Source organism: Zygosaccharomyces rouxii (genome assembly GCF_000026365.1).
Source record: "Zygosaccharomyces rouxii strain CBS732 chromosome A complete sequence".
NCBI lineage: Eukaryota > Fungi > Ascomycota > Saccharomycetes > Saccharomycetales > Saccharomycetaceae > Zygosaccharomyces > Zygosaccharomyces rouxii.
Genome location: NC_012990.1, coordinates 213,049 through 236,083, shown reverse-complemented (window position 1 = coordinate 236,083; position 23,035 = coordinate 213,049). Strand labels below are relative to the sequence as shown.

Sequence of the window (23,035 nt, the reverse complement as noted above, 5' to 3'; positions counted from 1 at the left end):
TATACACTGAAATACACAAGATGGATTTCTACCCTTCGGCGGCTGCCTCTCCAGGTATAAACAATGCCGCCCTTGACGGCAATGAGAATGGAGACGAAGATGATTTTTCAAGCTTTTTCGATTCTAACGGGGTCAGTGGTAACAACAACAATACAAATGAGCACAACGGTAACAGTGTCTCACCGCAGGCGATACTGGCAAGAAATTCCATCAGCGAGATAAGTCGTCCCAATTCTAATCCCGGAGCCTCTATGTCTCCTCAGCAGGTATTTACAAACCAGGCTGGGCTGCCTCAGCAAATTCTGATGATGAACAGCGGTACAAACGGTGGTAATGAAGGTGCTACGCCACAGCAGATTTTGTCAAACCGGGGTTCTCCTATTGCTGGTAACGATGGCAGGAGTTTAGCAGGCTCTCCTGCTTCAGCGGCTAGTGAAGGCGTTCTTCACGGTAATAGCAGTGTTTTCACGGACAGGGCGGCAACGTTTGCAGCACTGCGAAAAAAACAACAACAAGCGCAGGCGGCCCAGCAGGCTCAGGCACAGGCTCAAGTACAGGCGCAAGCTCGAGCCCAGGCGCAGGCTCAGGCACAAATACAGGCGCAAGCTCGAGCCCAGGCACAAGCCCAAGCACAGGCTCAGGCACAGGCACAAGCCCAAGCACAAGCCCAAGCACAAGCCCAAGCCCAAGCCCAAGCCCAAGCCCAGGCCCAGGCCCAGGCCCAGGCCCAATCACCAGCACAGGCGCCAACACCAACACCAGCGCAGCAGCAAGGTTTTCAAGGTGCAACTGCAGCTGCAGCTGCAGTTGCGGCTCAGCAGCAACAACAGAGAAATGTACTACAAAACTTGAATCCAGATTTACAAAGACGGATATCTACAGAACTGAACAATAAGCAGTACGAATTGTTTATGAAATCTTTAATTGAAAACTGCAAAAGGGAAAACATGCCTTTGCAGACAATACCAGAGATTGCTGGTAGAAAGATTAACCTTTTCATCCTTTTCATGCTCGTACAAAGATTTGGTGGTGGTGAGCAAATTTCTAGAAATAAACAATGGGGGGTTTTAGCTCAAAGGTTGCAAATTCCTGACGTTCAACAGTTGACAGCAATCTACTACAAAATCTTAATACCTTACGAGATGTATTTGAAAAGTCCCGAGGGTATAAAGGAATCCCAAACCAAAAAGATATTTTTCCAACAATTTTTCCAGGAGTTACTAAAGAAAGTTCAGGTTTACTCAAATATAACCAATAATACTAATGGCAACAGCAGTAGCAATGGCACTAGTAATGCTTCCCCTCCACAACCACAACCACAGCTACAACCGCAGCCGCAACCGCAACCACAACCGCAACCACAACCGCAACCACAACCGCAGCCAATGTCAATGAACGCTGTAAATGCAATCAAATTGAAACAACAGCAGCTACACCAACAACAACAACAGCAGCAGCAGCAACAACAATTCTTACAACAACAGCAGCAACAGCAACAATTAGCTGCTGCTGCATTAAGGGCTAAGAAACAAAAGAAGCCTCGTCAAAAGAAAAAGACAAAGAAAGAACTAGAGCTAGAGAGGAGGCAGCAAGAAGAAATGATGAAAAGACAACAACAAGCACTTTTGGAGCAACAGAGGCAACGAAAGATTTTAATGGAGCAGCAGTTGCAACAACAACAAGAGTTGTTGAAGAAAAAGTATGCCCAAGAAATGGCCAAATTACCCAAAGTTTACAAAAGAGCTGTTACTAGAAATTACAAACCCATTACAAGACCTATCCAGCACGCCAAAGGTTATGATATTGGATATGTATCTCAGATCGGAGAGAAAATTGATGCCAATAAGCCTATATTTCTGTTCCCACCAGAAATAGGAATTATTAATCTACATGCGTTGACCATGTCATTGCAATCGACAAATTTGGGAGAGATAAAGACGGCCCTGGATACTTTACTAGTTACAAGTGCCGATTCCGTGTTGAAATTACCGTTCGAAAGATATCCCGATTTATTAGATTCTCTTTGCACACTGGGTATAAATCTGCTGGCAAATTTAGCCCAAGGTAATTATAACATTTTCCATACAATCTATTGTGAAGAGTATGATGTTGATTCAATCTTATCATCTCCTCATACTCCTTTTAGCACAACCGAGGAAAGGTTCAATAAAGTGTTTGAAAATTACGTGAAAGATTTGAATGTGGAAAATGACGGCAATTCTGAACCTTTAGAAGCACGCGTTAAAGTTGATTCTCTAACTGGTACAGATCTTGAACAAGTACCTATTACACCAGCTCAAACACCATTGGATTGGAATGAAGATGATAATGAAACGGATTCAGTACCATTGAAAGGACCACGGGTTTGGGAACCATTGCCAGAACCACTATCAAGAAGACCTAATCAAGATTTAACCAATTTACACACACCATCTTATTTACAGGCATTGAAAAGTGTGAAGGAAGAGATAGATAATCCATTTACTAAAATGAACACCAGAGGTGCAGAAGATCCAAAAGTTTTACTAAACGATCAAATTTCTACAATTTCTATGATCTTAAGAAATGCGTCTTTCTCAGAAAGGAATTCAAAAATTATGGGGAAAAATCCATTTGTGAAAAGATTTATTACAGATTTGATGTGGTTAGTTTTCATTCAAAGTGACAAAGTATCGAGTAATAGAAAGGGTCTCAATTTTAAGAAGGATACAGTGATTACTTTAACCAATATTTCCCATGTTTATGAAGTCGAAAGTCATTTAGACTGTTTTTTCGTACTAATGCTCGCCTTAAGCTTTGGGGAACCCAAAAAATTTGATAGTGGATCTGATCATCTGTCATATCCAGAGTACCTTTTGAAATTGGGTAAGTACTACGGATTTGGTGTGGATGTATTATCTAAATTGTTTTCACTGGCATATCCCAACAGAAGTTTCTTCAAAGATATCTTACTACCTCAAATTGTTGATAATGAGATTGAAGAGGAAAGTAAAGATTGGATTACCGCTCTTCGTTTAATCAACGCCTACAACAAAGGCGACAAGTATAGGTTGTTCAATAACGTTTTCTCGTTGCTAGTTTCCGTGATTCCATTCATGCAACTAAACACCTTACCAACTTTGATAGAAGAAGTGGGACCTATAATTTCACAAAGTTTAACATCAATGTTAATCATTGTCAACTTCTTAGAATCTGAGGATTCTAATAAAAACATTAAAAATATGCCCCTAGTTTGGTTAAACTCTGAAGAAAATATTGGTTTCAATTTAAGAAGGTTGAGTGAAGTGCTTTGTAACATTAGCATTCACACTGATAAAAATTTAATTCATTTAAAAAGAATGTTTGCCTTTATTAGCTGTAAATGCATCGAATTAACCAGATTACTCATTCAAAAGAGTATAGATTTTACTCCAGGGACAGAAAAACTACAGACTTGTAGATCTTTGGCCTCGATACCTGGATTACTACCTACAGATACCCAAATATTCGCCCTCCTGTCCAATCCACTAGCTGATGCTGAAATCTCCAGACAAGCTGAGCTGTTTGGTAAATTAAACAATCAGATATTAGCAACTTTGGTAGAAGGTGCTAAATGATGATATGCACCTGTAATGATTAATTATTATATTATTTTTTTTTTTCTTTTTTTTTTTTTTTTTTTTACAATCTCCATCAATCGGTCAACGATATCTTACGTTACAAACTTTATAGAGATAAATATAAATCTTTGGTGATTACATTTTTTTCTATTCGATATCGCTATCTGCTAATTCATCCTCCTCATCGTCTTTTTCTGCCTGCAAAAACCGACAAAGTTTATCAACTAAATCTTCATCACCTAACAAATCGTGAAGCTCTTGAGATGATAACGATTTCAGCTTTTCATAGCTTTTAACTTTCTTCCTAATGTTAAAATATTCCACTTTCGAAATTCCAGGTATACGCAGCAATCTCGCATATTTTTTTTGATCGCTCTCCTTGGCTGCTGCCTTCTTTTCTGATTTTTCTTGCTTTCTCCTGGTACCTAATGCCACCGATTGACTTGGATCTGGTTGTTCTCTACCAATCTTTAGTTCCAAAATCATATTTACAGTTTGTAAAGGGGAAGATGACCAAATAATTTTTAAACCAGGAAACCTCATGACTAATTTGGCCAATTCTGACTGAATCTCATCTTGGGATAATTTATTAGAGATTGGATGTACAGTGGATAATTCCTTGCTTTTATAGTTACGCCTTTCACTAAAGGGCTCCAAGGAAAATGATTGGCCTTCCTCGAACTCGATTAATAAGGTTGGATACTTGTAATGGCTCCTCATTTTTTTACATTGAGAAACTAATCTACGGTTTTGTATGGATCCAATTAAATCCGCAATCGATTTTCTCTCTATGCAAATATCAGGCGTGATAACATAGTCACCAACAGTCAACATGCATGGTACTACACGCACACCATACCTGTAAAGAAGTCCCGGCAATGCAGCGTTGAACTCACGCGTATCGACAATGACTATATCTTGAGTGAAGTCAGCAAGTGCCGCTTGACCACCAGCGACTCTTGTAGTAATTCTCCTCAACTTATTAAGTTTGACTTTCCTCTCTGCCAAATTCTTGTAATGAGATAAATCTTCATCTGCTTCAAAATGGTGGGATAACATTGAATTTTCTCTAATCAACTTTGTGAATGCATCTTTTTCCTTCCTAATAGATACCAGATGGCCCTGTTCCTCTACACTATTACTGTAATACATGAAACAAACATTAGGTGGCATTTCCCTATGAATAGCACGATGTATTTCTACTCTTCTGATAAAAGTCAAGTCTGGTTCATACATGATGATGTTAGAAGGCATAATCTCTTGCAAATAAGAGTCATCAGTAATATTGGCGAATATTTCAATGATTATTTGATCACCACGATGAACAAATTGGAAATATTGGGTTCTTTGGTCCCATATTTCCTTCGTAATAGCATTATGAGACATATCATGGAAAAGTTTCTCTCCAAAATCATCTTCATCCTCATACTCAGTCGTTGGCGCTGTCGCTTCATTATCTGCCATCTCTAACAGTCCCTCGGGTTCTAATTCTTCTTTAATATTATAGTCATCAATTACACTTTCAATGTCTTCACCTGTTCCTGCATTTTTCAAACGCTCTACAGCAGCCATGGCGGCAGCACCTCGTGTTCTTCTTCGTCTTGTTATTACTTGTTCCTTAGCAAACGCGGCACTCACATTAAGTTCAGGCATAGCATCTGGTTCCCTTTCTCTAATTTCTTTAACCAATGTCTTACTCTCCTCACGTCGTTCTTTATAAAGTTGTAGTTTGCGAAGCATACTTCTACGAAATCCATCTTTCCTATCGGCTTGACTCAACACTCTTGCCAATTGTGATGCAGTTGTGTAACTAGAGCATACTATTAACGTAGGGCCTGAAACGTCCTTATAAGCTCTTTGATAAGAAATATCTTCCATGATACTAATCAATTGTTCCCACTTGGGCATCTCTTCTAAAACATATTCACCGTCGCTGTATATTCTTTTCTTGGCATACGATATGACCATTTGTGATTCATCTGCCATTAACCAAGGTGATTCACTATATTTTCTGGAGATCGAAGGTTTGTTAGCGTCAAGGCTCAACTGTAACTCCTCATAGAAATCTACAGCATCTCCACTAACCAACAATTTGAGTAAATTTTTCAAAAATCTGATATCTTTAATCAATTGCTTAGATTCATAAGATATGCGGTGCCAATTCGGTACCATTACGGCATCAATTGATTTAACAAACGTTGGATCCAATGCATTTTCAATATTCCAAGTCTCTAACACCAACTCTGGATTTTTCCTGTTCATCTCTGCAATACACTTTTTTAAACATTCCATAAGACCAAATTGAATTTGAGACATAGAATTCGTCTGTGAAACTTTAACTTCTACAACTTTATTAATCTGAGGATTAACTGCATTGTTTAAGCATTGAGAAATTTCTACTCTAAATCTAGGCCAAAGAGTCACATTTTTCAATCTTAATTCCTTAAGCTTCCTCATCAGTGGTGAGAATTGGGTTACAAACGATTCTGGTGACTCTGAAAATGCTTTTATAAACCCCCATTTATTCTTTGATCTGTAAATTTCCAGGATAAAGGATTCATTTGAGAATGATTTCAATTTCTCCACGTTCAAGACAACTATACCAGTAATTCTACTAGGATGTAACAAACCTGAAAGTAGATCGACAATGAGAATCCTTGAAGTAACACTGAATATTCCACCGGAATTGTACAATTTTTGTCTTTTATCTGCATTTTGAGATTCTGCATTGATAACATGGAATGGCCTCTGTGAATCCTCGTCGATGTCATTGTCTTCACCTTGAATATCCTCACTACAGCTTGATAACCACGATAATTCTTGTAACTCTTCACTTATCCGTAGGTTATCACCTGGACTAGCATTCATCACAATGACAAACGACCTCTTTGGTTGTCCATTAATTCTTGTGGGTGTAGCTAATGTAAATAGTAAGTTGGCTACGATACTAATGATTCCAATACCTTTCCCCAAAATCACCAATGGATCGTCAGTAACTAGTGTATTTTCAACAACTTGTTGCTGGAAGGTCAACGGTAGATTCAACTGAATATCAACTTGTCTGATATCATCTAGATTGGGCTTTAACCCATTATCATCCAAATTCTCCTCTGGAATCAAAGGATACAATGGTTGTGAAGGTTCAGCAGGTGTCTTCTCCAAGCTAGGTGTCTTCTCCAAACTAGGGCTCTCCTCTGGTTGATCCTGGTCGGGTGCTTTGTTCAACTCTACAGCCTCTTCTGCCTGCCTGGAAAGCTCCAACTGCAACTGTTCATCATCAGAATCTTCATGTATAAACAACTGAGGCATTTCAATTCATCCCAAAGAACCAAATAGCTTTCGATACCAAATTTTTGTTTCACTTGATCTTGTTTTCTCGAGTCATTATACTATGGCTTGGATTATTGATATCAATCCCAGATATTAAGGAAAAACGTCAAAAATTCACCAACACACAACTACTTTGAAAAGGCAAGTGACACAAACATTTGATCATTAAAGAAGCTTGTTGCTGCTAGATCATTGAGAATGTCAATTAGAGAACTTTATGAATCCAAAGATGGTCCCACACTCTCGTTAGAGTTTTTCCCACCCAAGACAGAGACTGGTAAGCAGAACCTGTTAGAACGTATGGAACGTATGACTGCACTGGGACCGCTGTTTGCTACCGTTACTTGGGGAGCTGGTGGTAGCACTGCTGAAAAGACGTTAGAATTAGCTTCCTTAGCTCAAAAGAATTTGAATCTGCCAATTTGTATGCACCTAACATGCACCAATATGGATAGAAACATTATTGATGATGCTTTGACTAGATGTAAAGCCGCAGGAATTCATAATATTCTGGCATTAAGAGGAGATCCACCCATCGGTCAAGATTGGTCTGATTTAGAAGCTTCTCAGTCGGAATTTAAGCATGCTGTCGATCTTGTCAGGTACATTAACTACAGATTTCCAAACGAGTTCTGTATTGGTGTAGCTGCATACCCAGAGGGCCATTGCGAAGGTGAAGCCGAGGGTAATGAGCAAAATCCTTGGAAGGATTTACCATTCTTAAAGGAAAAAATAGATGCAGGTGCTGATTTTGTCATTACTCAACTGTTTTACGATGTGGATAAATTCTTACAATTCGAACAGATGTTTAGGCAGCACATCTCTACAGATTTGCCCCTAATTCCAGGTCTTATGCCCATCAATTCTTACCTTTTGTTCAACAGAGCCGCTAAACTTTCTCATGCATCTATACCATCAAGTGTTTTACAAAAATTCCCACCTGAGATTCAAGCTGACGATGATGCAGTTAAATCTATTGGTGTGGATATTTTGATAGAAATTATTGAAACGATTTACAAGGCTACTCATGGTCGCATTAAATGTTTCCATTTCTACACTCTGAACTTGGAGAAAGCTGTTGCTAAGATAGTGGCAACCTCCCCTACCTTAAGCGATACTTTGGATGTTGTTGAAGATGAAAATGATGAGGCTGCCACATCAGAACCGGAAGAACAAGATCAGGAAGGCGATATTGTTCTCGAAGATGCTAACGTGAAAAACTTGATCGAGGATAATCGTAAAAGAAGAAGACAATCAAGTACCGTTAGCAACGTTTCCAGTGAACTGACTTCTAATAGAGTTATTATCGGTAAGAAAAACCAACATGGTGTAGGTGCCCCCACTAGAAAAGTGGTCATTTCGATCTCTCAAGGTTCAGGTACGTTGGGACGTGATGCTACGTGGGATGAATTCCCCAACGGTCGTTTCGGTGATACAAGATCACCTGCATTCGGTGAAATTGATGGTTATGGTCCCACTTTGAAAGTAAGTAACAAGAAGGCTTACGAACTTTGGGGTCAACCAAAAACTATTCAGGATTTACAGATAATTTTCATCAAATACTTGGAAGGATCTATAGACGCATTGCCATGGTGTGATTTAGGCCTTTCACCGGAAACAGCTTTAATTCAAGAAGAATTGATTCAGTTAAATGAGAGAGGATTTCTAACGTTGGCATCCCAGCCTGCTACCAATGGATCACCTAGTACCAATAAAATATTCGGTTGGGGTCCGGCATACGGTGTGGTTTACCAAAAGGCATTCATAGAAATGTTTGTCCCCAAAAATATATGGGAAAACGGTAATATGAAAAAAGCAATTGAACAGTACGGACGTGCTAAATTGACTTATTATGCAAATGACAGTCAGGGAAATTTTGAAACTAATCTAGAGTCCAATAGTTCGAATGTAGTCACTTGGGGTGTCTTCTCGGATAGTCAAGTGATTCAATCAACAATCGTATCTGAAGAATCCTTTAAAGCGTGGAGTGATGAAGCCTTTAGCATATGGTTGGAGTGGGCTAAACTTTTCCCCAGAAATACATCAACGAACAGTCTTTTGAGACAGATTCACCAGGAATATTGCCTGATATCGATTGTCCATCATGATTACATCAACCCAGACGAGCTATGGGAAATCATACTGTCCTAAAATTAATATATCCTTTAAGCATGCATCAATTTGTAGGAAATAATAATAATGATAAATAAAAAAAACAACAACAACAACCAATATTATCGCGTATTCTTTCTTTTCTTACTGCCATTAAGTTTCATATCCTCAGCATCTCTTTGCAGTTTAGCTTCGAGATACTCACAGAGTTTTCCATCTCTATTCTCATTCCAAGCTCTATTTATTCCACCTAAAAACAACACGTTCGGTTCTTGTAGGATAAACACACCTCTGTTGAAGATTGATCCCTTCTTTATGATTACCTTTGACCCTAACATGCAAACTTGTAGCCAAGACAATGGGCTCGAATTTATTGCATAAAAAAGCGAGCCTTTCCTATCTTGTAAAACTAATCTGAAGACTGCCCTGGATTGGTTAAGCGCATTCGTACTTGCATTTTCCGATGTTGGTTCATCACTGTCAATATCCACTTGGTTTATGACAACCCTATCCCGGGTGGTCTTTAGCCGATCAACCCTTTGTAAAGTTGGGTCCAATTTTGCCCTGATATCATCCACTTGATTCAATTTCGACTTACTAGTGTTTTCCACCATGAGTATTTGGAAAAGTAGATCTCTATCGAGCCTACTAAGTTTCTGATCCACTAGTGGTGGTGGCCCTGAATTCCATGGTTCGTTTTCGAATGCTTCTAAAATAGCCAGATCTCTACCAGTGAGTGTGGATCTATCATTGATCTGCAACGGTGACGGTACTTGTGAGATATCTTGAAATATAATCGTTGACATTGTTGATTCGTCTAAAATGAAGGATAAGTTGTATGTGTGTGTTTGTGAGTGTGTGTGTGCCTTGGACATCGCGTCGGTACAAACATCTACTTCGTACACATATCAAGTAGAAGTAACAGAGTATTCACCGAAAGACACCTTTTCTACACTTGCCAGCTCCCCTTCATGGCTGTTCGAATGTTACTCGTCATTAACAAATCCGGTGGTCTCATATACCATCGCTCCTTTGAAGGCGACGTGGACAAAGGGCTGAACAGCAACGACTACCTTATTCTAGCGAGTATATTGCACGGATCCTTCGCCATTGCCACGCAGTTAACACCAAAGGCACTGCAACTATCACAGTCCTCATCAAAAAATATCGATTACACCGTACCATATATCCCGTATGTCGGAATGCCCCGAGGTCGTACTAGCAGTGAAAGGAGTAAATACGGTGCTTCTGCCCCACAGGGTAAGCTAGGCAGTTTCAAAGGTGATGACTTCTTTAAGGAATCGTTTCAAAGTTGGAATCGTTCTGGTGTTAGACAGCTCTGTACCGATCAATTCACAATGTACATATACCAAACCATGACCGGGCTCAAATTCGTTGTAGCATGCTCACAAGGTACACTTTCGCCAGCAAATCCCAGCAGCAGTAATAATATTTTTAACATTCATGTCGCAGACAACTTTTTAAGAAAAATCTACTGTCTTTACAGCGACTACGTGATGAAAGATCCTTTCTATTCGCTAGAAATGCCTATAAAATCTACTCTATTTGACAAGAAAGTTAAGCAAATGGTAGATAATTTGGTTTAGACCAGGGTTTCGGTCTCTTTGTCTCTTTTTATACCATCTTTAGCCGCCGAGGTGACGTATCACAACGCGTGGGCGCGTAAATAAAGGAATATAAACTTGGAAACTTAGTTGTACTTCTACAACATACACCGAAAGGTAGGCAAACAAGAATATCAAGAAGAGGGAAAGATTACACGGAAATAGCCACTACCACCAGAAAGTGTGGTGCTGAATTAAGAAGTACAGGTGCACATGCGAGAATTGCTGCTGTCTAAATAAACAACAATGACAAAAATAACGGTAATAAGGGTGTTGTTGTAGGCTGGCGCTGACAGAGCAAACTTCTTCAACCCAACAAGAAAGAAAGAAAGAAAGAAAAAAAAAAAAAAAAAAAAAAAAAAAAAGAAGAGATGACTTCCGTTGTTCCTTTTTATCTACAAGCCAACGGACACATTTCTACTAGTCGTTTACACGGAGCAACGCTTTTTTGTCCTGCACACCACAGGAGAATTTACCCACTACCAGCATCAGTGCATCAAACTCCGGGGACTGGAGCTCCAGAACCAAAAAGAAAAGAAGGAAAAAGCCAACAAGCCGATTAAACTCATGTCCTTCATTGCATAAGAACTATAGAAAAAAGGAATGAGAACTGTTTAAACCGCGCCGGTGTTATTCCACCGACAGTCCAAACTGGTATGCATGATGAGTAAATGAATGAAATTTTTGCATGATTGAATTAATCTGGAATGATCTTTCCCAACTAGTTCATCGCATCCTATGTCACCCTGACACCATTCTGAAAGTTAACTGGGCTGATGTACACCCGTGGTGTTACCACCAAGCGAAATCATAAGTTTTGCGTGAGAAAAGTGGGTTGATGAGTAAGGAGCGTAGAATATAAAGCAAGTGGAGTACAGAAAAAAATAATACGGGGAGATGATGTGGGATTCTCTTCCTTTAGCCGGCTAGATTCAGCAGGCATAATGCTAACGAACTGTCAGATAAACAATTTCCAGATAACCTCACAGATAGGTTCAGGAGCGTACGGGCTGGTATTCCATGCGCTGGATATAATAACAGAAAATGAATATGCCATTAAAGCGGTAGTGAAGTCTAATTCTCTTAACGACTTCGGTAAGCCCAAGACTGATGATAACATTAAGAAGAGTACCGTTTTGCAGACCCAGTTGTACCACTTTTTCAAGTCATTCCAAAACAAGTTGTTCTTGCCCACAGTGGATTTAGATTCCATTCAAAGCTTAAGCAATGCGGAACTGGCTAGAGCTCCTCATTACAAGGAAATCGCATTACATTTGAAAGTGCACTCGCATGAAAACGTATGCACCATTCACCAGGTGTTGGAGTCCCCATTAGCAACATTCATCGTTATGGACTACTATCACTTGGATCTGTTCACTGCGATCGTCGACAGAGAGCATTTTACTAGCAACGGTCTCTTGATTAAAAAGGTTTTCTTGCAATTATGCTCAGCCTTAGAGCACTGTCACCATAACGGTGTTTTCCACTGCGATATCAAACCTGAAAACGTGCTGCTGGATGCGAATAATAATGTCCATTTGTGTGACTTTGGTCTATCGACTACATGCCAATATCTGGCTCCAAATGTTTGCATCGGTTCGTCTTACTATATGGCACCAGAGAGGATCCTATACTGTAGTGGAGAAAATGATACTGTAACAAGCTTCCCTACATCAACAGGTGATGTATGGTCCCTAGGAGTTATACTGATAAATTTGTGCTGCATTAGAAATCCATGGTTAAAGGCTCACCAGACCGAGGATTCCACTTTCAACTATTACGCCAAGAATCCATCCGTATTGAAGCAAATTTTGCCAATTTCAGAGGAAGTTTACGAAATATTAATAAAGGTGTTGCAGATAAACCCATACGCAAGGATTGATATCAAGAGTTTAATGAATGAAGTGGCTAACTTGACAAGCCTTACTAATGAAGGTCCATTGAAGAGTGTGCCAAAATTGGATGATCACCTTTACGATACTTTTATCACAGGCGACAGAGGGATGTGTTTAAGGGAGATGCTGAAGGAAGAAAAGGAAGAGGAAAGAGAAATAGAAATAGACGATGAGAGTCTGAGTGAAAGCATCCCCTGTGAATCCGACGAAGAGTGGACTAAGAGTTTTGGTAACAGTCTGTTTATGCAATGGGCCGGGAATAACCTGTCGACTCTAACGAATTTTAGCTATAACTGATCAAGCGTCATGACGATTCCAACGTACCCCCTCCTCCTGTAAATTTCACGTGTTACGATTTGTACTTTTCTTATATAGTAGTTAAATCAGTTCATTAGTATGATATGTAAATAGTTTTAATTTTGCTAATGTCATTATATTATGTCTTGGAGATACAAAGAGGGAAAAACAAACAATCTTGCTTATAGTTACTCTGCAAACATTTTTGAGACTTTTTCCTTGGTATCTTCCTCCACCTGCTCGAAACTCTTACCATCGATGTGAACAATACAACAGTGGGGCTCGCCCTCCAAAGGTAATTCTAAATCTTTAAATTGAGATTCCATCATAGTAGCCTTCATAAAGTGCTGGGAACGTCTCTCCAACCTGCCCAAAACTTCTTGCTTGGTACCATACAGGAAAACGAAGTAAAAAATAGTGTCAGGTCTCTTTTCTCTCATGAAGTCCCTGTATTTCTTCTTGAGACTCGAACATGCAGCAATACACAATCCATGCTCCTTGGCGGTCTCGCTGGAGACATTGGCAACCTTTTCTAACCAGCCCCAACGATCTTCATCAACCAAGGGGATGCCTGCTGACATTTTCTCCACGTTCGATGGTGGATGCAGCGTATCTCCCTCGATGAATCTGACATCTGGATACCTGGCGCTGTGATTCTTGATTAGAATGTCTGCAACAGTTGACTTGCCTGTGCCTGCAGTGCCCGCCAAAACAATTACCTTGTTAGCCATTGATCGATTCTTGAATCACAATTGATCTACTTTACTCCAGATTTTAGTGTACGTTAGTCGTTTAAGTCAATGTGCACACGTAGTACCTTCTAAAGTTGTTGACTCAGACAGAACAAGACAAAATAAAATACACGATACTAAAAACAGCAAGGCAGTTGATTCTTTCCAATTACATCTTAAGCTACAATTTTTCTAAAACGATAGATGAAGCACCACCACCACCATTGCAGATAGCGGCTGCACCTAGCTTACCGTTCTCTTGTTCTAGCACTGACAAAAGAGTCACAACGATACGAGCACCGGAGCAACCCAATGGATGTCCTAGCGCGACGGCACCACCGTAAACGTTAACCTTGGAAGGATCGATCTTTAAGATCTTGGTGTTGGCCAATCCAACCACTGAGAACGCCTCGTTGAATTCAAAGAAGTCAATCTGGCCGATGTCCTTGATACCAGCGTGGGTCAATGCCTTTGGAACGGCCAATGAAGGAGCCCACGTGAAATCTGCAGGTTCGTGAGCAGCTTCACCCCATCCTCTAATCACGGCGATTGGCTTCAAACCCAATTGCTTCAATTTCTTCTCAGACACAAGAATAACAGCAGCGGCACCGTCGTTCAAAGGAGATGCGTTTGGTGCTGTCACGGTACCATTTTCCTTTTGGAAAACGGTTCTTGCGGATTTCAATTTTTCCACGTTTAATTTACTTGGTTCTTCATCCTTAGTCACCTGCGTGTCAGGCTTACCTCTGAAACCCTTGATAGTGATAGGCACGATTTCCTTGTCAAATTTGCCTTCATTCTGAGCCTTTTGGGCCTTTTGATAGGAGGAAATGGCAAATTCGTCCTGGTCTTGACGGCTGCAGTCCCAGTCCCTAGCGCATTTCTCCGCGTGGACACCCATGGCAAGACCGTCGTAGGCGTCGTTAAGACCGTCTCTTTGAATACCGTCGACTAGTTTAGTTTCACCAAAGCGAGCACCGGAACGTGCTGCTGGCATGTAGTATGGTGTGTTGGTCATAGATTCACAACCACCTGCGACGACGACGTCGGAAGTCCCACATTTGATACTCTGAGCTCCGAGGATAATACTCCTTAGAGCAGAAGCACATACTTTGTTAACAGTTGTGTCCACGATGTGGTTATGCAGGCCTGCACCTAGAGCCACCTGTCTAGCAGGGGCTTGTCCGGAGTTGGCGGATAAGACATTACCGAAGATAATTTCATCGTAATCGGTCTCTGGTTTCAATTGTGGAACTTTAGAGATTGCGCCTTTCACAGCGGCAGTACCCAATTCAATGGCGGTCTTGGAAGCCAATGATCCCTGGAAGGAACCAACAGGGGTTCTGCAGGAAGCAACGACATAGACGTTATCAGACATGATGATTGATCTATGGGGGTTGAGGAAGATAGTAAGTTCTTGAGTTTCGAGTAGCAATTACTTTACCAACTAGTGCCATCGTATAAGGAATCTTTATATATATGATTTTTCGTGTAGTGGTATTTTGACATGTCAAAAAAATGTTGAAAAGTACCACGAGATGCAATTACCTTCTGAGTCGCGCCCTATGAAGATCTTACTATAGGCGTATATATATATATATATATATACATATACCATTAATATTTACAAGTTTTATCAGTTCCTTTTCCTTGTGTACTGGTTCACAAAGTGAGCTCTCTGTTTGTAGATGGACCCTACTGATTGGGGAGCTCCCTTGTTGTAGGGATTCTTTTTCAATCTGTCGAGTTTCTCAAATATGATTAGCTCACAGAAATACTTGAGATCAGTAGCAGACTCGTAATCGATGAAATAACTTGGGTATCGATTTCCCAACCAGAAGTACAGCATAATAATGTTGTATAGCGACTCGTAAAGCTCTAGGCCGAATTTTTCATCAGTTATGCATTTGTAGTCTAACACTTCAAATGGGAACGGATACGATAATAGTCCTCTCGTCTGTCTCTTGGCAATGGTATCGCAGAATTGAGCAAACGCGTTCCTCACCAGCGGCAAATCCTTGACAGGCGCATTGCTCAATCTCAGCTTATCGAAAAAAGCTATATCGTCCATGTGTTCGAATATCGCTAGTACGTTCAGTTTGTTCTTGAGATCCGACATGGTGAAAAGCTTGTGTGAACTCTTCTCCAGTCTCAGCGCAATAGCCTTCAGTAGAACACTAGGCGGTGTTCCCGGTGGGAATTTCGTAATGATGTTACCGCATATTTCATCAGTGGGCCAAATGACAGCGCTCTGTAAATAATCAATGGGGGCATCCATACCCCTCCTGATAGTGGACAGAACGCTGGGATCAAACGTAGTAATGAACCCTTGAGGAATATCTTGACCTTGCGAACCGCTTTTGAATCGGCCCGCTCTACCACCAATCTGTTTGATGTTAGAGCTGCTCAGTTCTACCAATTCCTTACCATTGAATTTGACATCCGTAGTGAAAATAACTCTATCGATTGAAAGATTGAGCCCCATACCAATAGCATCAGAGGCAACCATGATGTCGTACTCACCGGAGTTGAAAAGATGTGCCTGTTGGATTCTTGTCTCGGGCGGTAAGGAACCATAAATGACCGCAACCTTCAAATTAGTATCCTTTTCAATGCGAAGCTTCAAATCCAGGATCCGCTTCTTGGAAAATGCCACAACGCAATCACCCTTGCGCAGACTTTTGTAACCTTTGGGCAAAACCCAATCTTCCACTTTCAACTTACCCAATCTCTCATATTCGTTAACAGTCAGCTTATCTCCAGTCATCTTGATAATGTTCTTTATGAGCGGCAGAGTACTCTTTTCCCCACAAACGTGAACTTCTCTAGCTTTGGCACCTAACAGAGCATTACTCCAGGCCCACCCTCTATCCAAATCTGCCATCATTTGGATCTCATCTAACACTACGACGTCGAAATCTTGAGTCAAGGGAACCATCTCCACCGTACCCGAGGTCAACCCTGCAGGGTTTCCCGCACTGTCCAAATCATGAATCACTTCTTCACCCGTCAAAAGGTTACAACGAACTCCGTCCTTCTGAAATCTATCATAAATCTCCCTTGCCAAGAGCCTTAGAGGTCCAGCATAGTAACCACGGTTGGCGTGTTTCAATTGCTGTAAGGCCCTATATGTCTTACCTGAATTTGTTGGCCCAATGTGCATGATGATATGCCTTTTCATCTTTCTAGCTTCGGCAAACCATTCCACAGGGTTCGAAATATCCACGTCGTCGGACCCATCGGTCTTCTTTGTCTTCATCATGAGCGGCAGCACCTCTTGTTCGTAAATGTAATCGTAAGTCTGTGACAGAAAGTGCACATATTTATTCAGTTTCGAGTCGACTTTATTCTTCAAAATAGTTTGCCAGGTATTAGAATCGTAGTCATCTACTTTAATCAACTGGGGAACCACATGTGCGGGGCATGAAGGCTTAATGAGTTGAGTCAAGCTAGGTTTGTATTGTTTTACTTTTTCTTGTAAACTCCCATCCTTCAACTGTCCATAAATATAATCTCGAAGCTTTAACCAGGCATAGTCCTTGTAATTCTCTTGACCTGCAAAAGACGCTGTTAACTTTTGATTGTATACATGATGCATACTTTTATCCAACAACTCTTTGAAATTTTCATCAGATGTGTAGATATTCTCGGGAGCATTACGACCAAACATGAATCCAATAGCATCCACTTGGGATCTCTCTTGAGGTGGTATGCTCGTTAAACTAGGTTTTTGAACCAACCATCGATTATCTTCAAAAATCCTCAAGGAATTCCTTTTGCCGTGGTATTCTCTCCTGAAATTTCGCAGTAACCCCCCGCATGTGAACCTAAGAAGTCCCCAACGACCTCTCATCAACTAAATAAAAGCTCTAACCGGTTAGCCACCTCTTCTCCAATGTATGTGGTTAGATCCTCGATGATGCTCATCTCTTAAAATTTCATGTCGATCGGCAGTATCACGTGATGACGGTAACATATATATTAGAACATTAGTACAGATAGATATTATTTATAGTCGGAACCGGAAAGAATAGCAGTGTACGCTACTAGCTGCAGATACTCTTCCAACTTACCACTGGTTTGGAATAGTAGGTAAATTTTATCGGTTTCATTAGCGACCAAATTGGTAATTTCAAGTGCCTCCTTGATAAACATTGAAATTTTTAGCAGTTTGGATGCCTCTACTAGACCCTTGTGCAGTTCTATGATCAAGTATGGAGTGTAAAGAGATCTGATCTCATAGAATACGTCGCCGTCAGGATTCGACCCATCTTCTGAAAGATCCACTAAAAAGTTTTTAATCAGCTTGTAAGTAAATTTGGAAAATTCCTGGAATTTGGCGATCACTGTTGGAACATTTGATTCTAAATCCATTAGTTTTACAGTCTTTTGCCATTCTTGGTATTTCTTCAGACCTTCCACCAAGTATTGATATTCTAATATCTCTGCAACGGCATAGTCTTTCTCATGTTCAGAATCCCTTTGTGAAATCTTCGCAAATTCATAACTTTTGAGTACATCATTCAATTGATTGCGATCCATGAAATATTCTAAAGCCTTGATGCGCCCATTGATTAAGAATCTTCTGGATAATGCTACTATTGATTCTACAGCCTCGACGTAAAGTTTTCCCTCGAGCAACCATTCCACACCAGAGATTAAATGTCTATCAACGGCCTCTACATCGAAAGTAACCAGGATTTCTCCCTGTGGGGTATAATCTCCTTCGGTTTCATTAAATATCCTTTGAGTCGTTCTTCTTAGTATGTTAGGAGTAGGTAACTGTAGGAAATTAGCGACCTCTAACTGCTTTCTTCTGACCTCGTGGTCCTCCAGAGTCGATAGGATAAAGGAGTAAGCTTCTAGAGCAGCTTGCTCATCCAAAAATTTAACATAGATGGGGATAATATCATAAAGTCCATGGAATTTCAACACACTAATGTATGCCGTGATCAATTTGGATCTATCGTTGGAGGATACTTCATCCTGTGGCTCTAGGATGCTCAGGAAAAGGCTAATATGAGTGACTATCCTCAGAAGGTACGGTTTCTCTGCCAAGTAGTTATCTGTTGAACCACCTTTAACAAAATCTAGGAGCATTTCCACAGAAGAATGTAAGACCAGTGACAGGGTGTCGAGTATGACAGCACCAATTAGTATTCTAATGGGATGTTCACTTTCCTCTACGTGTTTAGAAGAAACTAGATCCAGTACGTTTTGTAAGCCCTGTGGTTTAGATGGTAATGGAATGATTAATTCATCAGTTGTGAGTTTGCCCTTCGCAAATAGGTAATTTTCAATTTCAATTTGTAAGATTTGGTTTAAATGCAACAAAAGGTCAGAATCCCAGTTAGAATCATTTATAACATCATCTTGAGGAATAGTCCCCGCCAAAAAACTGTAAATGGCTCTTTCGTATTGATCCAGCCTGCTGTCCATCGAGAGACTATACACTGTACGTCTCCAAAGCGCATGTTTTTTGACTCCCTGTTGTGTTTCAAATTCATTCTGAATCTGTGTATCCCTTACGGGGTCCAAATATTCTTGCATACCACACAATATCATACTCAATGTCAGATTTTCCGTGAGTCTGCATTCTTCGATGGCACTATCGACTTTACCAGCCAACAACAAGTGATAAACGTATTTATAAAAAGCATGGTCCTCTAACTTATCCTTCACATTAATATCAGCTTCCAAATCACGCAGAGGAAAGTCTAAATCGCAGCTTTTCAATCCTCCGGATATGATACTGTTGGACCATTTGGATGTCGGTAGACTTTCGGTCAGTCGAGGGTTCATATTATTTTGGATCCAAACTATGATTATCCATATTTGGTACAAATTTCTATCTTCTTGTAAAAGTTTCTTCTCAAATACTGCATTAGAATTGTAGGAATACGTCGTCATTTCATCTGGATTTATATCTGAGGTTCTGTAAGATCCCAATAACTCCAATAAATGCCATAATTTTGCCTCTAATTCCCAATCAGAGCCTTCTTTATTCGAATCTTTCTTTTCCAATGATTTTAAGGCAGCACTTCCAGCGATGGATCTAAAATCTCTCAGTATATTGAAAGGGTCTGGTGGATTCGTTGAACTGAGTTCTACGCTCTTAAAATCCTTGAGAGCCTCACCAAATTTGATATAGCACTCTCTCAAGTCATCTTCATCAACTTCCATACCCATCGCGCCTAAGATCAAACTTCAATGGATCTGATGAAGGTCAACTCAACAGGTTAGCTAGTCAATATATCGTAGTAAACTTAACCATTTTTTTCTTCCCATCTTATTTTCTTCACCAAAAAAGTGTTCGTACAAAAGTACTAGTATACCGATGAGCTTCGGAATAACATGAACTATATTCTATAGTCTACAATTCATACTACTCCATCTATTAGATTTTTAAAATACAGAATAATTAATTAATTACGATGCCTTGATTATGTAAATGCGTTTTTTTTTTTTTAATAATTGTTATTATGATTATTGTTCTGGTTCATATTAGACGGTTAAATACAGAGCCATTCAGCGAAACTGCACCAGCCCATACCAGAATCAGCTAGAACTAAACCTGTCCAAACACCTGTTTCCTTAAGAACGACGTTGAATTTCCAAGTTCCAAATGCAAAGTGAGGATCATTCTTCTTTAATTCGTAAATTTTACCAGAGGGTGATTTTAGAGCCAACGGTTGCTTACAATTCTTGTTGATACCAGAAGGGTTGTATAATATCCCATCAAAAGGCTGTTGAATTATTTCAAAGCTGTATTCGTTATTGACAAACAAATACTTGTTCTGAGGTTCCACAACGTACATTTCCACTTTTTGTACATTTTCGGAAGGTCTACGAACTACGAATTCATATTTCATCTCTTCACCTTCATGTTGTAGTGACACCATCATGGACAATGGATGGACATTGGCTAAGGTTGTTTGAGATCCTCTTAACCCAGAATGGATGTACAAGGCACCTTCCTTCACGCCCGGCGGTAAGATGGCCTTTACGACGGCTATTCTGCGTGAACTATCCACTCTATGTCTTTTCACTTGAGTCAATGCCAAATCCATCTTTCTAGATGCCTTAGCAAGTTTCGAATTTTCTGCGGGGATAACCACTGATGCAAATACTTCAATGTCACTAGGGATTTCAATAGAACATTCATAAATCTCCGAATCCTCCAAATATGCTAATGCGGTACTAAATTTGTAAAGCTTCAACCCATTTCTAAAGAAAGATGGGAAGACTAAGGGCAGATATAGTGCCGATAATTGATCAATGCTGGGAACAATATGTTGTTCCGATTCTTTGGCAGGAACGTGTGTATAGATGAACTCTAGAGGTTCCACCAAGAAATACCTATTCTCTGCCCTCGTTATTCTTTTGTTATTAACAAATTCATGCACTGGGTTTGAAACGTTCCCCAGAATGACATCGATAAACCTCCATTCCTTGTTTGCTAACACTCTCAACCAGCAGTGATTGTATTTAAATTCATGTGTTTTGGAAATGGGTGTCTTTAAAAATCCAATGACAACCTCACACGTAATCCCTAGAGAGTTGCATAACCTTTTGAAGAGACATGTCAATTGGTAAGGCGTACAATGCTTTTGATAAAGAATTCGATCTAAATGAGATGGTTGCCTCGAAAAATCAGTACAACCGTTATCGTCGACTAATCCAAACATCTCTGTACAGAAAACGTATATGCCTCTTAATTTTTCCACTGGAGTGGCATACCTAGCAGAAAAAGTAGTCTGCGCCCAATCGTCCAGCCTCATTGATCCATCCTTTATGCATCTTTTCCTTGTCATATTATCGATATATTCCAAATTGAGGCCAGCTAATTCGATATCTACAATCCCCGGTTGACCATGTGCCTTAACTTCATTCGTATTTAAGCCATTGTAAATTGCATCTTGCGGATGTAATACCAAATCTCTATGCATTTCAAGGGCTCGCATGTACCTTGGATGCTTTTCATGTTTGGTTAGGGACCTTGATCTGTTCAGATGAGTCTTAACGGTGAGCCAATCACGAGCATCTGATCTCGTTGAATTGACTACTAATGACTTGAGATCTGGCAGTTTTGGATATTCACCTGAAACCGGACTTCCTGGAACATCACTTACTGGTGAACCACTACCCTTTTTAACCATTCTTCGAAGCACACCTCCCATCTTGCCGTTACCGGAATCATTTAGAGAACCGCTACCAGTAGCATTTTGAGATCTTTCTAGAGAGTCTTCAAAGGATTGAGCAAATTTATGTCTAGCAAAACTACCAGCACTAGTAGCACTGAAATCACTCATAATGGCATAACTATTTTCACTACTCAGAGCCGAATTTTCCAAGTATTGAGCATCCGAGAAAAGATCCATTGAAGTTGTGTCATTGGTAAACGAGGATGAACTCGATGGATGATATCCATCGTAGAAATTTTTATGCTCTTGAAAATAGTCAAATGAATCTTTTGAGGTTCCAACTGCATATAAATCTGCCGCCGATTTAGATTTTAAGCTTGGCGGCAGTTTCGGACGGCGATGAAGATCAGTTCGTGGCGAAATTGGAATTGGTGGAAGTTCTGGTAAGAAATCTGATTCCCCTTCATATCGCCTCGATGTAGATTCTGGGATTCTATACATCTTTGCAGACAGTGCCTCATGTCCACTAGGTGATACCGTTGGAAGAGTTGGCGATGAATACGCATGATAACCTCTTGACCTTAAATGTCTCACGTTGGCAGCTTCTTGTTGTTGTTGTTGTCTCTTTGCTATAGCTCTCAGGGACCCATCTGACGATTTTGAAGATCTCGAAGACCGTGAAGATCTCGGCGACCCTTCTTCTGTACTTCTTGCTGGGATTGGTGGAATTCCAACTTTCCTACTACTTTCTTGTGGTGGTGGTGGTGGTGGTTGTGACATGACTTCCTTCTTTTTAGCTTCTTGATTCCTATTTAAACGCTCCTGGAGAATATTCACGAAGTTATTGGGGAAATAACCAGAGCATTTCTTATTTCTAAGTAGACGACCATAAAACCAATCACCAGTGATTCTTGTCACCTCCATCACATCACCTTCAAGAAACCCCAAATCACCTTTAGTTTGTCCTGACCAACCATATCTCGCCTTAACTTTGAACGGAAGAGGTGGTACTTGTATGCTAACTGACATAAAGACCAAAGTACTTGAATTAATGCAATTTCACGTAGAGTATCAATATTCAGAATTAGATTCCAAATGAGATGAAATCGAATCAAATTAAAATAAGTAATGCAAGGAAAACGAGAGTAAAAGGTTCCCGATAACCTAATGCTAGGACTTCAGTTTCTCTCCAGCACCACACGAAGCGCTCAATCAAATATCTTGAGACTTTTTTCTATATTCTCAACCTGCTCGAACCTCTTGACGGCTTTGCAAATATATATATACCTACGTCTAATTTTA

The 23,035-nt window shown here is 40.2% G+C and overlaps 11 protein-coding genes across 11 annotated transcripts; 4 read left to right on the top strand and 7 right to left on the bottom strand.

Annotated features, from left to right (window-relative positions):
* Positions 1–20: 20 nt before the first annotated feature.
* On the top strand, positions 21–3,596 carry SWI1 (Swi1p; the record flags this gene model as incomplete). Its single annotated transcript, XM_002494452.1, has 1 exon — positions 21–3,596. The coding sequence occupies one exon, from the start codon at positions 21–23 to the stop codon at positions 3,594–3,596; it is 3,576 nt and encodes a 1,191-aa protein (XP_002494497.1).
* Positions 3,597–3,746: 150 nt separating this feature from the next.
* Positions 3,747–6,908, bottom strand: RAD1 (ssDNA endodeoxyribonuclease RAD1; the record flags this gene model as incomplete). The annotated part of the gene is made up of 1 exon (XM_002494451.1): positions 3,747–6,908. The coding sequence occupies one exon, from the start codon at positions 6,906–6,908 to the stop codon at positions 3,747–3,749; it is 3,162 nt and encodes a 1,053-aa protein (XP_002494496.1).
* Positions 6,909–7,127: 219 nt separating this feature from the next.
* MET12 (methylenetetrahydrofolate reductase (NAD(P)H) MET12) lies at positions 7,128–9,080 on the top strand (the record flags this gene model as incomplete). Its single annotated transcript, XM_002494450.1, has 1 exon — positions 7,128–9,080. The coding sequence occupies one exon, from the start codon at positions 7,128–7,130 to the stop codon at positions 9,078–9,080; it is 1,953 nt and encodes a 650-aa protein (XP_002494495.1).
* Positions 9,081–9,163: 83 nt separating this feature from the next.
* RMI1 (Rmi1p) lies at positions 9,164–9,916 on the bottom strand (the record flags this gene model as incomplete). Its single annotated transcript, XM_002494449.1, has 1 exon — positions 9,164–9,916. The coding sequence occupies one exon, from the start codon at positions 9,914–9,916 to the stop codon at positions 9,164–9,166; it is 753 nt and encodes a 250-aa protein (XP_002494494.1).
* A 96-nt stretch (positions 9,917–10,012) lies between these two features.
* On the top strand, positions 10,013–10,648 carry TRS23 (TRAPP subunit TRS23; the record flags this gene model as incomplete). Its single annotated transcript, XM_002494448.1, has 1 exon — positions 10,013–10,648. One exon carries the CDS (start codon positions 10,013–10,015, stop codon positions 10,646–10,648), a length of 636 nt encoding a protein of 211 aa, XP_002494493.1.
* A 962-nt stretch (positions 10,649–11,610) lies between these two features.
* Positions 11,611–12,858, top strand: SKS1 (putative serine/threonine protein kinase SKS1; the record flags this gene model as incomplete). Its single annotated transcript, XM_002494447.1, has 1 exon — positions 11,611–12,858. The coding sequence occupies one exon, from the start codon at positions 11,611–11,613 to the stop codon at positions 12,856–12,858; it is 1,248 nt and encodes a 415-aa protein (XP_002494492.1).
* A 188-nt stretch (positions 12,859–13,046) lies between these two features.
* On the bottom strand, positions 13,047–13,589 carry ZYRO0A02750g (gluconokinase; the record flags this gene model as incomplete). Its single annotated transcript, XM_002494446.1, has 1 exon — positions 13,047–13,589. One exon carries the CDS (start codon positions 13,587–13,589, stop codon positions 13,047–13,049), a length of 543 nt encoding a protein of 180 aa, XP_002494491.1.
* Positions 13,590–13,770: 181 nt separating this feature from the next.
* On the bottom strand, positions 13,771–14,967 carry ERG10 (acetyl-CoA C-acetyltransferase; the record flags this gene model as incomplete). Its single annotated transcript, XM_002494445.1, has 1 exon — positions 13,771–14,967. One exon carries the CDS (start codon positions 14,965–14,967, stop codon positions 13,771–13,773), a length of 1,197 nt encoding a protein of 398 aa, XP_002494490.1.
* A 258-nt stretch (positions 14,968–15,225) lies between these two features.
* SUV3 (ATP-dependent RNA helicase SUV3) lies at positions 15,226–17,442 on the bottom strand (the record flags this gene model as incomplete). The annotated part of the gene is made up of 1 exon (XM_002494444.1): positions 15,226–17,442. One exon carries the CDS (start codon positions 17,440–17,442, stop codon positions 15,226–15,228), a length of 2,217 nt encoding a protein of 738 aa, XP_002494489.1.
* A 152-nt stretch (positions 17,443–17,594) lies between these two features.
* NUP84 (Nup84p) lies at positions 17,595–19,778 on the bottom strand (the record flags this gene model as incomplete). Its single annotated transcript, XM_002494443.1, has 1 exon — positions 17,595–19,778. The coding sequence occupies one exon, from the start codon at positions 19,776–19,778 to the stop codon at positions 17,595–17,597; it is 2,184 nt and encodes a 727-aa protein (XP_002494488.1).
* A 323-nt stretch (positions 19,779–20,101) lies between these two features.
* On the bottom strand, positions 20,102–22,762 carry CYK3 (Cyk3p; the record flags this gene model as incomplete). Its single annotated transcript, XM_002494442.1, has 1 exon — positions 20,102–22,762. One exon carries the CDS (start codon positions 22,760–22,762, stop codon positions 20,102–20,104), a length of 2,661 nt encoding a protein of 886 aa, XP_002494487.1.
* Between the last annotated feature and the right edge of the window lie 273 nt (positions 22,763–23,035).